A 17,208-nucleotide genomic window follows, 5' to 3' on the forward strand; every position below is an offset into this window, starting at 1 on the left:
TGGAGGGCAATGGAATTTAAAAGTTAATATTTTTTTCCAGGTAATATATACTTAGGAATTTTTTTCTATTAAAATCATCAGTACTACTGATATTCTCTGTTAAAGTATATATTTTACTTTGCATCTAAACATTTTTATATATAATTTTTGGCATTATACTAAAACACAATTATGGCATTTACAAACTTCTGAAAAGAATTTTTGTTGAAAAATTTTATTTGCAAGTCAATTTTGGTTCAATCTCTAGGCTAACTCAATGAAAACTCATATATATAGATATATATCTAGTACTAGAATATTTCACCAATTCATCACCGTGAACAATGCTTCAAGAAGTTGCAGTTAGGGTTTTAAATTTGCTGTACCCTGGGAATGGGTCAGAAAACTTATTTTCTTCTGAACTCACACTTTGCCATCTTCCACACTGAAATGGTTGGCATTTCCATTGCTTGGCATATAGTTGGTGACAGTGGCCAAGGTGGAGAGATTGGAAATGAATCTCCAGTGTTCCTGTGTACTTGTTCTGCACAGTGAGATGCCGGATCCTCCTCTTCAGGTTCTGGCTTTATTATAATATTCCTCCTTGTTTTTCCTCTTTACTACCATCATTATTCGCTTCTAATCCAGGTTATGATTTTTTTCTTGTCTTCCCTACCCTAAGGAACAGAGCATCAGCTCAAACTCTTCAACCTTCAGTCCCAAAATAGAGCGACACTTTTTTGAGGTCTTGTTGAAAGTTTTCTAAGCCATCCCATGAAACAAATTAGGAATATAAAGATAAATGAAAGGGAAGTTACTTTTCCAAGCAGTCTTAAAAAGGTAGTTTTTGCTGGAATTCTTTGCATTGAAAAGTAGTTTTATTTCAGTCTTTGTGTTTACAAAGGAATAAAAATAAGATCCATCACCATTTTGGAGACAAACTCAAAGCAACGTTAATGCACAGCAAATGCTTCTTGGACTTATAACTCTGGAAGTGAGATTCTGTAGGTTTTGTTTGTTTTGCTTTCAGAGGACTGAAGGATAGAATGCTTCAAAATTGCTAAAGTTTTCAGCAGCTTGTTTAAAGGATTAGGGGCAGCAATTAATATATTAATTGAAGAACATTGAAGTAAATGATGAATCCCATTATGTGCATTGAAATTACAATGTAGGTGGGTTTGTTATATAGGGTTAATTTGGCTTCAGATTCTCCATGAGTTTTCAGTGTGTAATGGTTAGAGGAACCCCCAGGACAGATGCCTCTTCACACGTGACCAGCCCCAAATAGGTCTTAATCCTAGTGGGAGCCAGATTTTCTTAAGTCACACAGAGGTAACCCTTTTGCTGTACAAAACATTCCAATTCAGAGTTGGTTCAATTTTCTATAAATTATTTAATGTTAAAATTTGATTCCTAAAAATAAACACTTAACGCAGTAATATTCTGAAATACCAGGATTTACGGGTCAAACACGATATAGTCCACATCAGGCAACTGCTGGTCAAAGTAAAACAGAAGATTTATCGCTAATTTTTGCTTTAAAATAGTCTCTTTGAGAAGTGGGAACAAAGAGAACAAATGTAGGAATGGAATTTGGGTGTTTTTGTGGCATTAAAAATCATGTAGAAAGTGAAAATAATGTAAATTACTGATAAGGGTGCTCTTATCAGTGTGTGACAAAATAGCAGATAAAGTCAGTTATGGGAAGAATCAGAAAACTAAAAGAAACATTTTTGGTACAATTTGACTAGATAACCAAAAGATCACAGGCCATCTCCCGAGTAAGAGGTCCAAAGTTAAAGCTGTTTCTGTTGCGTAGAGCAATGGTGCAAAGAATCGGATCTTCTAATAAGAAATCTCGGTGTTAGAGATGCTGATCCTTTTACTCCATGTTAAATCATAGGTTTAAAATGTGAGGCCCTGTTGAGTGGAATGTTCCAGATGGAGAACCTTTGTTCTTCATCTAAGTCGCTGTGTAGGTGCGACCGTAGATGCATTTCTCCGGTCTCTTCAGAGGCACCCTCAGGAGAGGTTGCTTTTTCTTAGGTGGTTGCCTGCCAAACACTTCTGTGTTGTATGAATTTCAGCTGTGAAATTTACAGAGCATGGGGAAAGGGAGGGAGATTAATAAACCCATATGTAAATGAATAAATAAATTTAGAAATTTGGATCTTATATATGCTGTGAATAACATAAAAGAGTAGAATTGAAGAGAATGACTGGGAGCTTAGAAACAGTGATCTTGGAAGCCCTGTCTGAGAAAGTACCATTTAAATTGAGACCTGAATGAGAAAAAGTTATTCAATACAAAGGGCAGAAAATAGTAGCAAGGACCTTTGTGCCTAGAGCATAGTGACCAGGAGACCAAAAAAATTGGAGAGAGAATCAGAAGCTAAATTTTATAGGCCATGTTTTTTTGGATGTTATTTGTTTTGTTTTGTTTTGTTTTGTTTTGTTTTGTTTCATTTCCTTTGATTCAAGTAAGAAGTTACTTAAACAGGGGATTTGGGGATCATCTGGCTGCTATATGCACCATGGCTGTAAATAAGCCAAAATGAAGTCCCTCAAACTGTCTAGGAGGATATCTCGGTAGTCTGGGAGATGGAGAAGAGTAGACTGGCCTAGGGTTCTGTCAGTTGGGATGATGTATACAGCTTGATATATTTTGGATGTAGAACTTGCTGGATTGACTGATGGAGTGGATGTGGACTGTAGAATAAAAGAGGGGTCAAGATTGTCCCTGAGGGCTTTATCCTGAGCATCTGGGTGGTGGTGCCATTTTCCAAAATAGACTTAGGGAAGGTGAATGATGAACAATCAGGATTTCACTTTTGCTCATGTTAATTCTGCCTACTGGACAGCCAACTGGAGATGTTTGGGTATACAAATGGTTGGGTATACAAATCTGGATTCCAAGGAAGAGATCTGGCCTCATGACACAGTACGTGAGTTTAAAAGTCTGCTCTTCTTCTGTCATCATTTGGACTATGGGACTATCGTTTATTGTGTTAGTTCATGCATCCAGTATAAAGTCAGTGTGAGGTTATAGAGTAGTTCAGTTCTAGTTAAGGAAAACAAGAGACTTTTTTTGTTTTGCCCAGTATTAAAATTAAAAGACATTTCTAACTATAAAAATATGTATTGTTAGTATATATCTCTTAGATATTTTATCACTTAAAACCAATTCTTCATATGCATAATGAATGAAGGGTTACTCCTATTTTTCATTATTTTATGTCTAAATTGACATTTTTTTCACTTGTTCTTAACAAGCAGAATGTTTACAGGTCTCCTAAATACCACTTGAATGATTCAGTCACAGGTTCCTTTTCTGACATGAAATAACCTTTGATAGAATCCATAATACATACTGCTGTATCACACTGAAATTGTGGAAATCTTTTCATTGGTTTTAGAAATTGGGTCCGTATTTTATAGTCATTTAGATACACTGAGAAATTTCCGTTACTTGACTGTGCTGTTTGCTTTCTGCTGTGCTCTAGTGGTTTGGCAATAGATTAGAGGTTGGGTTTTCCACCATTTGGTACTAATTATCTGGGGACAATCTGATTTCCATTTATTGCATTCACATGGCAGTGCTTTCTGTATTTATATCAGAAAAAAGGGTTTATTCTGCCCTCCTAGCCTTATGAACGCCTCCAGAAGATTGTTCCATTGTAAGATGTGGGCATAGCAAGTTAAATCAAATTGTTCTCCTTGATTCTTGCGTCCGGATGCTTACATTTTATTTTTCTAGCTATAGAAGGTTTTAACCAAATCTGACTATCGCCAGGAAGTTAAATGAATAGAATTGTAGTCCTAAGACATACTGAACTTTCTATTGCTGACTAAAATAAATGTCTCCCTTTCAATTAAACCAAGTGTTACTGGATAAAATTCTACCTTTACATAATCAACTGCGTGGCCACTGATTAGACTTGATAGGACAAATTATAACCTAAAATGTGTGTTTCATCCTGGGTAAATAAAACCACCTGTTTATCTTCCTCTGGTGTTTTCTCAACTACTATTGAAGTCAAGATGGACAAGAGGAGATTGTGAAAACTCAATTACACAACAAACCAAATGTGAATCTTTAAACAAAGATAGAAATTTTAAACATGAACATTGATTCAAAAGCATGTGTTTCCCAGAAGAAAATGATGCCTGGTTCACAACTTCACTTTCACCATGGTTACTTGCACAAATGATGGTTCTAAAGAAATAAACCTTGTATAATGGGAAGAAAAATATATTTCATTCCAGTTCTGGCAGTGAGTACCTAATTAAGTCACTTAATCTCTCCTTGTTCCAGTTTTCTTCTTTGGGATATGTAGGTGATGACATCCATTTATCTTGCAAGATTCTTGTAAGAATATATAGGTCTTACAGGTAAGAGACCAATATAACCAAACTTTGTAATTAGAAGTCTGAAAAAAATAGCATATCTAGTGCTATAAATTCTAAATTCTAGAAGTGGTTACTTTTAAAGCTTATATAAAAAGTGATGTTGCAAACGTGCCATTGATAGTGAACTTCAAAAGAATGAATCAACATGGCAGTATGGAAGGATTTGCTAGGACATTTTGCATTGCCTTTATATTTCCCCATATTTAGTGTTTTTCATAATCTACCCAGTTTTTTATCTGGAAGAATTTCATTTAGGCATCTAGATTTAAAATATAAATTTAAATAATTTACTTTTTAAATTTAGTTCTAAGTAGAATTTTAAATTTCTACTATTTTAATAATTATGATAAATCATATTTTAATCTTAAAATTATTTGTTTTACATTTTAAAAGGGTCTTTGGAGGTTTGTATTGCTGAAACAATTAACAGCATTAAATAAAATTTTGGTATCATTCTAATATTTCTATAAATATTATCACAGAAGCATTTAATCGCTAATCCAGTTTTTTTTATTGTTGCCTAAATGTACTCAACATTATCTGATAGGATTCAAACCCTTTTATGACATTTCATCATTGTCGTCATATTTAGCAAAGCTCAGGGCTGAAGTATTCACTATGGCCTGAGGTACCAAGCCCCTACTTACTGAAAGAGCTATAAAACTGCAACAGCTGTGAAGCTCAAATACAAGGACTCATTACTAATATGTCTTAATAACCTAACAACTTCTGCATCATTAACATGTAGTTGTTGAGCATAGAATTCCTCATTCCCCTTAGTGTAATAATTCAGAAGCTGTGCACCTTCCTAAAAACCAAAGCACTTAGAACTGTGAGCATAAAAGGGTTAGTTAAACAGTAGTGCCATAAACTTCTGTAGGAAAGTCCCAAAATTTTGGTTTCTAGCCATCTGTCAAAATACCGACAGAAGGCCCATCATAAAAATATCAGACTGTTTTCATCTGAACTATGTGTTTAATTTCTTAAAAAAAAATAAATATTTCAACCAGTTAAAAATGGAAGGTTAAAAAATGACTAATTCCTGGACCCTTAAATTTAGAGACATCGCTCAAATATTTATCCAGTGCCAAAAATGCCACTGTATGTCATAGGGGCTTTATTTACATGTTCTTATTCTTATTTAATAGGCCTAAATATGCTAGGCTTAGATTTCACTCTTATAAGGAATCAGATGAAACATCTAATTCCTTGACTTAAATTTTTTCTAAATTAGGATCACAGACTCAAATGTCAGCAGAGCCCAGGCTGTGGCATGGATGTAGGAAATGGGCATGCTGCAGTGGTGAGGGATCAGAAAGCATACGCCAATTTAACAGATCCAGCAAATACTAAACAACAGTTAGTTATTTTGATGCATCTTCGTGAGCCCACATTCTAGATTTTTTAACTTCTCAAACTCTGGATTTTAATGTATAAGCTCTTAGCTTGCAAGGAACTGAATCAATATTTTAAAGACCTGTGTGACTCAAACAAAAAACCCCAGGTGACCAATCTAGATTACTGATGACCCAAAGGCAACTTGTAATAGTCAGATAGTATTAGAGTCTTAAACTTTAGCTACCAAAACTCTTGATTGCTATCCCCGCTTGACCATTCTGAATGTGAAAATACCTCTCAGTTGGGGTATTCAAATACTTGATTATTTTTATATTACATACATTCTTCGTTTGTGTAAGTGTCCCTTTTCAGAGGAATTAGAATGCATATTATTAACACCACGATAAAACACCATAACACTTTTAAGTTAGGTTATTTTGGCCTTCATTTTGTGCTGAGACACTTGGTAAAGATTTTCGGTCTATACAAGTCGTAAAACAACATAAAATATTCCCATTTATGTTATAAGCCAAGTGATACCAAGGACAACTTCCACTGGGTATCTTTTGTGCTTTACTCAGGATAGACATTCTTTTTCTTTCTTTTTTTTTTTTTTTAAGGATAGACTTTTTTTTAACATTTTTTATTGATTTATAATCATTTAACAATGTTGTGTCAAATTTAGGATACACATTCTTACCAATTTATAGTTTAAGTTTAAAAAAAGGCTGTAGTGTAAATTAGGCAATAAATATTCATTGATAGTTTATTACATATCAAGTACTCTAATGTAGTACAGAGTATTTTAGAAAAACAAAATTTTGTCCACAAGTTTACAGTTGTTACCTATAATTAAATAAAAGGTGTAATTACAGAATTACACAGTGAACTATGTAGACTATAAAATGGATTTTAAATTTACATACATACACATATACATGTATATATATCTTTACGTAGATCACTATAAAGATCAATAGAGAAAGCAATAATTACATAATTATATATACATATTAATAGTGATAAAGTATAAATTCAGACCATCAGAGATTTGCTTCCTTACTGAATTCCTTCCTCAACTTAGATCTCACTTTACTTGTTTACTTGTTTACTCACTGCCTTGTTTCCCCTCTGCTTCCTGAAATGTGTGAGGAGGTAACTCCTAATTTAAAGACTTCTTTCAAACTTGTTGGTTCTCCTAACCATAATTTTCATTACAACATTTCACCATGAGGTTTATCAAAAGCCAGATTTGTGTTGGCTGCCTCCAAGTCCTATTAGTGCTGGAAGATCTCTGCAGTGTGACTTATAGCTGAGAAGTCTGGCTCCAGGCCAAATCTACCAGGCCCTGCAAAGTTACAAAGGCTTTTCGAGGCAAGACTCATGGGGGGAAAGCTGCCCAAGCCACCCCAGATTTAGTGCAGCACATGGAGGAGTTGCAGTCAGGGACTCAGCCCCCTTCACCACCCAGGCCGGCCCACTCTCGTGCATAGCTGCCTCCTCGCCCAGCTGCCTTCATTCAGAGGCCTTGTTGGAGGCCCTTGGCCAAGGCCTCTCTTAAATGCCTCACGCAGACCATGTTTGGGGGGTTTTGAAGACACTTCTCCACTAACTCAGTTTTCAATATTTTCTACTCCTAGTTCTTTCCCCTTTTCCTCCCTCTGCTCTCCCCACCAGTAGCACCCCCCCCCCACCCACCCACACACACACACACAAAATCAGCAGAAACCTTTTGTTCAGGGCTCCCTCAGGAGAGATAATGTCTTACTTCTGTCCTGATACATCTGACCTTTGCCCAGTGACATTCACTGGGAAAAAATGGGGCATTGATGGGGTCAGCACCTTCTTTCTGGCCTCTTGCTTACACTATCCCAGTAAGTGAATAAAGGCTCAATTATTACATATTTTTATTTTGGTTGTTTTAACTGACTGCTCTGGCCACTCAGCTCTGTGCAGCTCAGTTCTTGACAGTAGCTTTCCGTGATGTAATGGAAATAGCTTCCAAAAGTCATCCAAAGACTAATGTGCAGACCCAGTACAGTGTACTACTTGCTTTTTATCTGATTATTTGTTATCTCTCTGATTTACTGAGATGCTTGACAACTCCCTCTGCGCATCCCACAAAAGTTGTACTATTTAGAACTGACTACCTATAGAAAGGGCATGATTGGAGTCAGGGTGTTTTGAATTTTGGTTTTGCATCTTACTTTAAGGAGGAGTAAGTAACAAAGAATCAATGTGCCTTGATTTCCCTATCTTTATTATAGTAAGGACATAATATGACTAATACTGCAAAAGAATGTTTTGAGGATTTAATCTAAAATGTATGTTGTAGCCCTTTTTGAAAATTCTACAAAGTCCTAACTTTTGACTAGACTTTATTCCTACTTCAGTGAATTTTTTTGTTGTTGTTGCTTTCCTTCCTCCCCACCCCCATTACACAGAGGCTCTCTTAGAAAGAAATCTTCAACCATTTGTTGTTTTCCTCTCCAGTGTCTTCCTCACAAGTCATATTGAATGCAATATTTTATTTAAATATCTAAAAATGCAGTATTTCAGTGAAAAATCAAATTAAACAATCTAGAATGAAAGACTTGCAATAGGAAAATCTACTCAAACAATTTAACTTTAGTAAAGTTATTTTGGAATGACATCATTTTCAAAAAATATCCCTTTATAAATAAATTCATATATACTTTTTTCTTTTTTCTTCTGTGTCTTCTTTCTTCTCCTTAGTATATTTCTCTGTTGTTCCTTTACAGCTGCAGCACAAAATGTCTGATCATGAGCAACACGGGTTTCAGAGATGCTCACCCTCTTTCTGGCGTAATACTGATGATTCATCTCCCTGTCTAAATATTTCTTCCATTACTGTCACTCCTGTCAACTCGCCTGATTCCAGACTGTCACTGGGACTATTAATACCACCACCTTCTAAATGTGGCCTTCCCAAGCCAGTCAGTGAGAGCAGCATCCCAAGACCTCATGTAATTCACTAAACAGAAAATTCTCTTTATTTTCCCACTTATTTTTTTAATTCCTCCAAAATATGCCATTTATATAGTAATGAAAAAATTCAGGTATGTCTTGAATCGATGTGATGCAGTCTGGGACCTCTGTGTGCCACTTTTGCATCCTTTGGTCATCGGTATCAGAGAGCTTCTAGTAGAGAGTGTGGTACAAATCAACAAAAAGATGAAATAGGATAAGTATTTCCAGGGATTCATCAGATATGGCAGTTGGGAAATTAAGCCATTAGTGATATTGGCAAAAGCTGTCAGTAGAGTTCAGCAAAAAGAGCAAAGTCTAGAATGATATGAGTTGAGGATTGGATGAAGTAAAAAGGCAAAAAATGTAGTACCTCCTTGGAGAAGCTCAGCTTTAAAGGGAAGAGAAAGGGAGATGAGAGACTAGAGAAGTAACGAGGCACTGAGTAAAGGCCTTTTTGGTTGGTTGGTTTTGTTTTTAAGAACTGTCAATATTTGGATATCTTTAGACAAAGAGGAGAGGGATGGAAGCCGGATGAAACAGAAGGATAGGATGATTAGAACAATATTCCTGAGTAGGAGGAAAGAGCTGAGGGATAAATTTGGCTCTGAGTCTTTGGGGTGGTACTTACGACTGATACAGTAAACCGTTAAAACTGTTAAAGAAGGGGAGATGACAGCAATCTTTCTGCATGAAAAAAATGTACTAATAGTCATGTTAGCTGAATAGCAAATCCATCACTCATTACACATAATCAGCTTTGTTTTCTTCATTACTTGCATCATCTGTGAAGCCGAAAAACGAAAGTATTCTAAAAATACAAATTTTAATGTGAACCGCTAAGCAATTCCAAACAATGTCCATGTTCTTATAGGAAAGGTAAATTTTTCCTCAGTATTTCTCTCCAAAATGGGAATTCTCTTTCTTTAATAAATGATATATAATACATATGTATATTTTTTCCTGTATGACAAACAAAATAATGATTTTCTCATTCTTATGTTACGTCCTAGTCCAGATTTGTCCAAAAAAACTTAATGATTTTGGTGGTATATTTTAGTGATTATAATTTATTTCACAAAGTAGCTGTTTATTGTAGAAAACTTGATGAAATCTTATTCCAAGAATAAAAGGCACTGCAATGAATATGATCGTTGACTGCCATTATAGTTATAAACAAATTGAAATAGACTCCCTAATTTTTTTTAAATTGTTATCAATTGCTTTTGAATGGTTATATTTAAGAAGATGCATCACTTATGTTCAGTTATTTCTGTCTAAAACTTATAATCTTATGCAAAATACATTACTAAAATCATGTTTTTACATAGTTCCTAACATGTTTTCAATTCTCTAATATAAATGCCAATTATTTCTATATATGCAAAAAATCCAATATATCTTTTGTATCCACCTAGAATAGTATTGTCACCATTTTTGCCATCACAGAAATTTTCTTGCCAGTGAGCATTTGGCACATAAGTGGTCCAATCATATGAAATTGCCAATATTTAACTATTTTTGATCTACAGAATGGCAAGTTCATATGACTCAACTGCATTTGTCATTGTGTTTATATATGTTCTATATGTATATGATATACTTAGCTTTATAATCTGTCTACATGGAATACTGCCCTAATTTTATTATCTTCTTTGCAGGCAGGCAGTGTGACACCTAAGTCGCCATCCACTGACATCTTTGACATGATTCCATTTTCTCCAGTATCACACCAGTCTTCAATACCTACTCGCAATGGCACACAGCCACCTCCAGTACCTAGTAGATCTACCGAGATTAGTAAGCTTTCTATATAAATCAATATTCTTCGCTATGTTTGTGTACATTTTAAATATTTAATTAACACTTTACAGGAAATTATCATAACAAACTTGCTGAACATTTTAATCACCAAAGTATTATGTTTATATATATGTGCCAAATTCAGTTAATTATATTTTACTTTATAATTCAGAATTTGCCTATAGACATCACTATTTGCATTTGAAACTATTTTATGAAAAATGATATTTTGGTCTAGGGTTATTTATATTATAAAATAATTATATTTTATTGTATTTGGAGTTATATTTTAATGTACTTATTTAATGATTAAGAACAATTCTGGTGGTAATTATTTTAATCCTTTCTGACACGTTTATAGAGCTCAGTTTAAGTTTTTTTATCATAGAGTTTATGCATAGTCTTAGTTAAAGAAATGTATAAATATATGAATTCCATGATTTATTTATTATTTATTATTATTCCATTTATTTATTAACTCTATGTAATTCATTTATCTATTAACTCTTCTTTCTCTGATATCTAAAAAGCTATAAATGCACTGCTTTTCTGATTTACTTTTTATATATCTGAAAGGAATTTAAAAGTCTCTTAATGATAAATTAGAAAGTATCTAACAGATGGGTATTATCAGTGTCTTGACTGTGTTTTGCTCTATGCCCTGTAACACAATGTGAAAGCATAGCTTCCAATGGCCATGATCAGTCATCAAGTCCCAAGGGACACTGAAGAAAAGAGGGTTTTACATATTAAACCTTATTGAATCCTCTCTGGTTCACATTTAAGACATTTTCAATATAACTCTGAAGTTTTAGCTTAAGGCTGTAAACCATGTCAGGGCCTATATTTTGTTTCCCCTATGGAACTTAACAAAATGCATTGCACATTTTAGGTATTCAATAAATTCCAGAAGACTAATTTGTAAGTACAAAGTAATAACATTAGGGACTTAAAAATCAGTGTACAAAAATATTTCAGTACTTTACATAAGTTGAAATATAGTATATTTAAATTCCTCTGAATATATTTCCTGTCAATGCAAAATATTTTTTCAAGGTGATATCCATAATATACATGTCATAGTGTGTTTTTAGAAAATATTGCCAATATCCTGATCTCATAATGGTGTATTTTTTTGTCCTTATGAGTGTTCCACATCTTTACTTTCCCACTGTTTTTTACTTCTTTGGACTTCATCACTGATTTAGTCATTCATTTATTTAATTTAATGGGCACTTGTTTAGCATATACACTAGACTTGGGTTCCATGCTAGAACTTGAAATATAAATTAGCAATGTATCCACAATGGAGGATCTTAAATAAATATATAATAATAAATGTAATATAAATAATGAATATAAATTGAGAAGAGTGAATAGATTTTAAGATATTTAGAAGAAATAATCCGTCAGGATGCTAAATGAGAGTTCAAAATCAATCATTCAGGATTTTAGACCAAATGTTGTTAACAGGAAAACTAGTTAGAGAGGGGGGAAACTGATGAGTTCTCTTTTAGACATTGGTGAGTTTGAAATGCCTTTGGAAAATCTAGGCAGAGATGGTCAAATGGTTTTAAAGGATTTATTAATGAGAAACTGAATTAACACTTTCCTTTATTTTTAATGTTTACTGTCCTGAATACCACGGTTTAGTAAATACAGCAATATATCAATAGATAGATTAGATAGATAGATAGATAGATAGATAGATAGACAGACAGACAGACATAGATAGAAATGGAGTTCTGATTACCACTGTATCATATCTCTCTATCATCTATCAATCATCTTTTTGTCTATCTATCATAATAATTAAGGACAGATGGTTCACCTCAATTTTAATTGTAAAATTGTCTAAAACTCTAATCCAGTGGGGTTTTAGTAATAACACTTTTTCCTTATTAAATGAAATCTTAAATGTATTCATTCATTTATTTTTCTTTGTATTCTAAATACATAAAAGCAACAACCTACAAGATTGTTCGTTAGTTTCTCTCCTTATTTCCTGAGAACCCTAGGAGTTCTTCAGAACATATTTTTGATTTTTGAATATGTATCAGGCTTTAAATAATTTAATACTATATTTCCTGATTCACTATAAATTAATGAGGGAAGGGACTTGACTAAAAGCCCTTTCCTCAGTGCTCTAATCCACATCCTAGAAAAATATATAGCACATAATATATGTTCAATAAGTATTTAGTGGGTAAAGGAAAGAATGACTAAGTGAAGAGTTGCTTACTTTTTATTCTTTCACTCTTACACTAGATTAAACAATTTTCATGTTATTAATCACATAGTGAATCTTTTTTCATTGGAAATTGAACATATATGGTTTTTTGTTATGAATTTTAAATCCATCTGAGCTGACCAAAATATGCCAGAGAGCTCTGTAATGTTAATTTGCATGGTACTGATATCTTTAATATGTAAAGTGGTAATTTCTTAACTTGTGGGGGAATTATGGACCCTTCAGATTATGATAAAAGTTAAACCTCTTCACAGAAAAACACAAGATACCCACTCATAAAAAATTTTGCCTTGCATTTCAGGAATGTTAAGGACCCCTTTAAGCCCATCTAAATCAAATCCCTGGTGATTTTGAATCCTAACTGTAGAAAATCTGTGTGATGAAAATCTGTTTCTGCTGATCAGCTCCACTTCTTTACTAATTCATTTCTTTTAACAAACATCTACCACGTGTAAAGCATTGTTTGGTGTGTTTGTGGTGTCGTGGTACCTAGGATACTCTTCCAAAGAAAAGTTCCTCTGTTCTCTAAGTTCTGGTTTATTGCCTACAGTAAACATCAGACAGAAGAAAATAAACAGTAACAACAAAAATAATACCCATTAGTTCTATGTAAGGTGACAATAGATTCCCACTCATCTAGGACAGTCCTGGCTTATGCATTTTGTCCTAGTGAAACTATTGGTAGCACTCCTTTCATTCTTAAAAGTGTCTTTGTTTGGATGCTAAATTATTTATATAATACTTAACAGCACCAGAAACTTCTAAGAATTTTACATTTATTAACTAATTTAATACATGTATCTAAAAAAAGTTAAAGCTAGGGAAGCAAGAGTCTTTAATAATGAGAGTCACAGAGTGATTTAGAGGATGTGGTAGAACTCAAGTAGCATAAATTTTATCTCTTACATAGCACTGAATTTATAGAATATAGCTTCATGAAAAATGAAAGTCTTAATACAGTATGAATTCTCATGCTCATATATAATTTAGTTTTTTGTCAATTAAGGCTGCATTTGAAATGATTCAGAGGAAAGAAATTTCTTAATTTTAAAATAATTTTTCAGTCATATACTAGGCTATAGTCTTGTCAGTTACAAACATCAGTTTTAACTTTGATCCTTCTTTAGTGATTAAAAAACAATGCACACTTTAAAATATATGCCCAGAGAGCTCTTTGATCCTCCAACTGCTATTTTTTTAAAAGAAATTTGTTTCTGGGATACAAGACATTTGTAAAGAACCTGTCTCATTGTGGTTATCTAGGAAGTGATGTGATTTCATACTACATGAGATGATGGACAAGGTAAGATTAAAGTACAGGAACTGTGAATAAGACTACTTCCAAATGTACTCAGTCCTACATATTGCTTCACTGTTGTTTTGCCGAGTCATCAATAAATGGAATAGGGAAGTCTCAGTGAGTAAAACATTAATGTTAGTACATTCAAATTGCTTCAATGAAATGTAGGTATTGTAATATATAAAGTATCAAATATTTGGTGAATTTGATATTAAGTAGTCTTTAAAGACACAGAAACATCTCTGAATAATAATTCTTTGTAACCGGTTTTTACATCATCATAAAATGGATTTTTCTTCCTTGTTGATGTTTAACTAATTAGTCTAAGCTCACGAAAGCCCAGGATAAAGTGTACATGTGAATAGGGACTCATTTGGTCATACAAGAATTTCCTTATATAATCCTGCCTTTGAAATCTAACTCACCCCAACTCACTCCTTGTCATTTCATTTACTAGATTATTTTCTTCCTTTTAGAACGGGACCTGTTTGGAGCAGAACCATTTGACCCATTTAACTGTGGAGCAGGGGATTTCCCTCCAGACATTCAATCAAAATTAGATGAGATGCAGGTGACTATTTTAACAGATTGGCCCATAATTTTTTTTCTGTGAGACTAAGAGAATGTTGTATACTAAAACTACTCTTTCCTTGAATTATTATCACTAGAAAAACTTACTTAAAATAATTACTGTAAAATAATAATATACATTTAGTTTTAAAAAACTCAGACAGATGCTAAGGATAAGGGGATAAGTTTTTGTTGTGTTTTGTTCTTAGGGGTGCAATTTATAATGGTAATAAGATGGGTTTTTTCATACAAAATTACATGAATTCTAATGGTTCATGATTTCAAAATCCAAAAAATGAAAAGGTCATTGCACTAGATTTATAAGATTTAATCTCAGTCTCAACAATTATGAATTTCAAAATTGTGAATGGGTGGATGAAGGAAAATCTTTGTAAGAATTAAATCAGTCTCTCTTAAAAAGAAGCATTGTAAACAAGGTCAGCTGTATGGTGATGACTGGAAACTAAATTTTTGGTGGTGAGCACACTGAAGTGCATACGGAAGCTGAAATATAATGTACACATGAAATTTATATAATGTTATAAACCAATGTTACCTCAATTAATTAAAGAAAAAAGAGCTGAGAGCTAAAACAGAGAGTTCCAAAGGAAGGGGAGGGTGTTAAAAAAAGAAAAGGAAACATTGTAATTGTGTTCATAACTTCTGGACTCTAATTTAGAAAGCAGACACCCAATGACAGATTCTTTAGGAATGTAGTCCAATTGGGTTTTCATTACTTTCCTCCCTTTTATTTTTCAATTCTGAATTGTTTTGGGAGTTTGAAGACATTGGTCTTAAAAGCTTTGTACAGTGGGCCATGATTAATAAGTAGTCTTACACGCACTATAGTAAAGTCTTCTCTTTTTATTTCCTTTTACATTTTGATGATGCTATTATATTCTATTTTTTTATCAAAAAGTTTATGAACTCTGTAGAATTCAGGTAGAGAGCAATTATATGACGCTGATTGAGAAGATGTGAAAAGGAGTGATTTTTATTTATTAGGCCTGAGTTAATACAGTCACTCTATGCTTCATTTCCTGGGAAAAAATTAATGGGTAGATTATGATCTTCTAACACTGATAAAATACTACTTCCTAGAAAGATAATAAATATCCTTTCACTTATTTTGTACTGCAGGTATGAAGCAATCTTCTTTTCTAGGTATTATGTGAATTTTCTTATTGTTCTAGATATAATAATGCCCATATTTTAAAAGTTGTATTGTTTAACATGCCTTGAGGTTTTCAGAGATTATGTTAAAACATTTCTCAAGTTGATTTAGAATTCTCTTTTATATGAAAAATTATTTTAAATCTTTAATATTGACTTAGACTGTTATTATAACTTATCTTAAATATTCACAAAAAACTTATAAACAACTTACCTTTATAGCTCTTTTACAACTATTAATTCAAAACTTATAAATTAAATAAAGGAAAATTACAACACCTAATACAATTGAAATGAAGAACTTAAATATAAAAGCATGGATCATTTTACTTAGCTGAAATTAAAACCATCAACATCAAACTTCTGTTAATTTCAGCATGCGTCCTGTTTGATGACACACTTTCCCCACCTCATTTTTATAGTTCAAGTACTATGAGACTTTCACTCAAATAGTGGATGATGATTTACTGAGAATGCTTTGTTTATTTCAGATGAAATCAAGTTATTTCTTTTTTCATTAGTTTTACCAATTATGTTTGTACTACTTGGGACTAATACTTTCATAGGAACAAGCACAAACATGGGCACTGATGTGGTAGTATTTGTTCTCAAAGAGTATGCAAACCACAAAGAGTTTCTATTAATGGTTTTAAGATTTTCACAAAACAAACATTTTTTATAGATTTTTGAAGATAAGCCTACATCTCCAGAATTTTGTAGGAACCCAGTTTGAGAAATGCTGTATTGAAGTGATTTAATGATATGTTAGTCAAATAATGTTACACTGTGGTATTTTTGCTTTGGTTTTTGTTTTGTCATTTCTAATATATTCTTGATGTCTTTTTTTTATTCTTTTCTGCTTTCATGGTGGGTAGCGCCAGAGATGGTTGGTATATTATTTTCATAATAATTTTAAACAAACCTTAAAGCTAAACCTTAATTAATATTTGCATGTTTTATTTAGTAGATATTCAGATAGAAGTTTCATATCGATATGTCTGATTATTACTTGTGTTTAAAGAGGTTTTATAGCCCATATTTTGAAGTTATTTTTTCAATGACTTAGTCACTATTGCATTGTCCGCCTCATTGCTTGTCTGTTTCTTTTAGTCCACTATTTGCTTACAAGATCACTTTAACTAAAGTTAAACAGTATTTTATCTAAAGTCCATGATGACTTTTTTTATTAATTGAAAACACATATTTAGCTACTATTTTTATCTTTGCATAGAAGGTAAAAACTTAATACAGTATAATGGGTTGTATAAACCATATTGTGTTAATAAACCTACTGAGATTTTTGGTTTTCCTCCTTTATTTCAGAAGAAATCGTAGAAATATCTCATGAACGTAAGAACTTAAGCAGAAATGTTAAGCCGTATTTTTTATGAATTGT

The 17,208-nt window shown here is 32.9% G+C and overlaps 1 protein-coding gene across 6 annotated transcripts in view; it reads left to right on the forward strand.

Annotated features, from left to right (window-relative positions):
* The window catches only part of GULP1 (GULP PTB domain containing engulfment adaptor 1), a 253,310-nt gene that overhangs the window by 229,948 nt on the left and 6,154 nt on the right, over window positions 1-17,208 (forward strand). For 4 of the 6 annotated variants that reach the window (XM_064484972.1, XM_064484971.1, XM_010991800.3 and 1 more), the window contains 3 exons: window positions 8,490-8,714; window positions 10,377-10,515; window positions 14,546-14,640. In XM_064484972.1, the coding sequence (XP_064341042.1) occupies window positions 8,490-8,714; window positions 10,377-10,515; window positions 14,546-14,640 (459 nt within the window). The remainder of the gene's footprint in view (window positions 1-8,489; window positions 8,715-10,376; window positions 10,516-14,545; window positions 14,641-17,208) is intronic. The other 2 variants (XM_064484974.1, XM_010991818.3) reach the window with 1 other exon arrangement.

Source organism: Camelus dromedarius, chromosome 4 (genome assembly GCF_036321535.1).
Source record: "Camelus dromedarius isolate mCamDro1 chromosome 4, mCamDro1.pat, whole genome shotgun sequence".
NCBI classification, from domain to species: Eukaryota; Metazoa; Chordata; class Mammalia; order Artiodactyla; family Camelidae; genus Camelus; species Camelus dromedarius.